This window comes from Plasmodium cynomolgi, chromosome 10 (genome assembly GCF_000321355.1).
Source record: "Plasmodium cynomolgi strain B DNA, chromosome 10, whole genome shotgun sequence".
Lineage (NCBI taxonomy): Eukaryota > Apicomplexa > Aconoidasida > Haemosporida > Plasmodiidae > Plasmodium > Plasmodium cynomolgi.
This window is the reverse complement of record NC_020403.1, coordinates 554999-557684: the sequence shown is the minus strand read 5'-3', so window position 1 is coordinate 557684 and position 2686 is coordinate 554999. Positions and strand designations below refer to the sequence as shown.

The window sequence follows — 2686 nt, the reverse complement described above, 5'->3', positions numbered from 1 at the left end:
TTTTTTTTCTCCCCCCGAGTTCCCTTTCAAAGCAGCACAATATTTGATCACCCCGTGAAATGTTCCTTTACATGCGCAGGGAAAATCCACCTCCGCATAATAATTTATTCGAGTGTGAGAGCATCCCGAATTTAAGAAATGGCATGTGAGTTTTTTTTTTTTTTTAAGTTTTTCCCCCCCACGTGCAGGAGCTAAAGGGGGGTGGGGGACACCTTTTAGAGCAATGATTGCCGCGGGGCGAAGCGTAAGGTAGGTGACCCCATCCGGTAGAAGGGACCAACTTGTCATGCCCAACTTGACGAGCCCAACTTGCAACCGCGATTGAACCGCGTGAACAGTGCGAATTCCCGATCGTTACTTCGGCAGAGATTTACCAACATTTGGGTAATCCTCCTGTGGGGGATAGCCTGGTTACTCTCTTTACGGAGCAGCAGAGCGCTTACTCTCGAGCTGGTCCACTATTGGGGACGAGCCCATTGGAATGGCCCTTCCCTAGATGAATGGTCTTGCCCAGATGAATGGCCCTTGCCCAGTCGAAGCGGCCGGGGTAGACCCGCAAGAACCCCCAACTGAGGAACTCATAAATGTGAGGAAAACATTTCTAGAAGAAGAGGCAGATGAATACACGAAGAGTAGTCGTCGATATTTACAGGACGAGGAGAACTACGTAAATCGAATAAAAACCTACAACGTATGGGTAAAAAAACCTTCACATCTATGTTCACTCCTTTTGGCTAGAAATGGGTTCATATGTGAAAATGAAACTACGGTAAGATGCGAAATGTGTAGATGCAAATTTGTATACGAAAAGGATACGTATTCTATGTACACAAAAATAAACGACTTATGTTTACTCCATTTGAAGAATTGCCCTTGGAAAGGGAAGTTAATGGATCTAAAAATTCTACACCTAGATGGGGAATCCTTAAAAAGGGATAAACTACTTAGGGAATACCAAAATGTTGCCACGTTCATGCAAAATGGTACAAACGATGTGCCATATGTTGACATAAAAAAAACAATTAGCGATTTTCTCCTAATTGTTAAAAAGCACCTCACCAATGAGGACTCCAAGAAAAAGTTTATGCTCTTCAATTCTTACGTAGAATTATTCAAGAGCCATTACGTGGAAATATTTAAAAGTCACAAAAATCTGGTTGACCAAGGGATACACCTTATTCGATCCAATTACTTACATTTGAAGAACCACCTTGTGGATGAAGCATTACTGAACAGTCTATCATATGACCCCCTAGATGTACACACCTACATAAATATCGTAGCAGATACGAATGGTAAAGAACAGAAAATTAGCCATCCCAATGTAGACCTCAACATGTACCTCAAAATTGTGAACCAGTTGAAGAATTACGAATTTGAAGATGTTAATATTTACAAGCTCATTGCTTTGTTTGGGTGGACATATAAAATATCTCCCCAGGGGGAAGACCCTAATGTCACTTCTGAGATGCTGTACTGTAGGTACTGCTTTAGGGAGGTTAACTTGGGTGATTATTCTACCCTTTCGAGAAGGCACAACAAGGTGGATTTGTTCAAGGCCATCGATATGAACTCCTCCGGGGAGGACGCCAACCTATCGGTAGACGACGCGCGCGACGCGCTGGAGCGCCTCACCGGGTTGGCGGATGGCTGGGTTGAAGTGGACGAAGGGGAGGCCGACGAAAGCGATAGTGAAGTGAGAGTGGGAGCAGAAAAAGAGGCAGCAGAAAAGGGGGCAGTGGAAAAGGGGGCGGCAGAAAAAGAGGAAGCAGAAAAAGAGGCAGCAGAAAAAGAAGCAGCAGAAAAAGAGGCAGCAGAAAAAGAGGGAGAAGACCCCCCGGGGGAAGAAAATAACGGCGGGGAAAAGGAGGGAGAAGAACCCCCGGGGGAAGAAAATAACGGCGGTGAAAAGAAAGGTAACGAAAATGTAAGCGAAGACGCGAAGGCCGACCCCAATGAGGGAGGCGGCACAAAAGACCTTCCCACCGAGGGCGGGCGCGACGGCCAGGCGAACGCCGAGGAGCAGGAGGGGTTCTCCTTCAAATGGAGCATCAAGCAGTTCTTTCTCCCAAAAAAGAGCATCGACAACGCAGATAAAAACCAAAGCGCCGGTGACACCTCGCAAAGTGAATGCCCCCCGACGAGCGTCAACCAGGGCGAATTAACCCCAAATGGGAAAGGGAACCCACTGTGTGCAAAGAAAAGAAGAAAAAAAAAAGTGCAATTGAAAAATATACTTAGCCGCGTATTCCTCGAGGTAAGTAGCTACACAGAGGACGAAAATTTATTTAGCAAAGCTGCGCATGATTGCTACGTATTGAGGGGGGGTCCCCACTTGGCCCATTTGGATAAGGAGCGCACGTCAGCGGAGGACGGTACGGGTGGGGCCAACTGCACAGATGATACCGCGGGCTGCGAGAACACCGGTGGCACCACACAGAAGCGCACCATTCGAGCGTTCAACTTGATTGAGAACCACCGGGCCTTCTGTCCATACATGACGGAAGACCTGTACTCGTTCTCCAAGATAACGAGGCTCCTCTTCGAGTTGGTCATGTCGGAGTTTCAGCGGCGGTACGTCATGAGGTAGCAGGGGGAAAAAAGGGCCCCCATGAACTGCATCAAGTTAGACGTTCCCTTTATCAATCATTAATTAATTAATTAATTATTTAATTATTTATTTATT

At 46.4% G+C, this 2686-nt stretch overlaps 1 protein-coding gene across 1 annotated transcript; it reads left to right on the top strand.

The window, feature by feature from the left end:
• Positions 1–496: 496 nt before the first annotated feature.
• On the top strand, positions 497–2590 carry PCYB_102220 (hypothetical protein; the record flags this gene model as incomplete). The annotated part of the gene is made up of 2 exons (XM_004222771.1): positions 497–697; positions 866–2590. The coding sequence occupies 2 exons, from the start codon at positions 497–499 to the stop codon at positions 2588–2590; spliced, it is 1926 nt and encodes a 641-aa protein (XP_004222819.1).
• Positions 2591–2686: the final 96 nt, after the last annotated feature.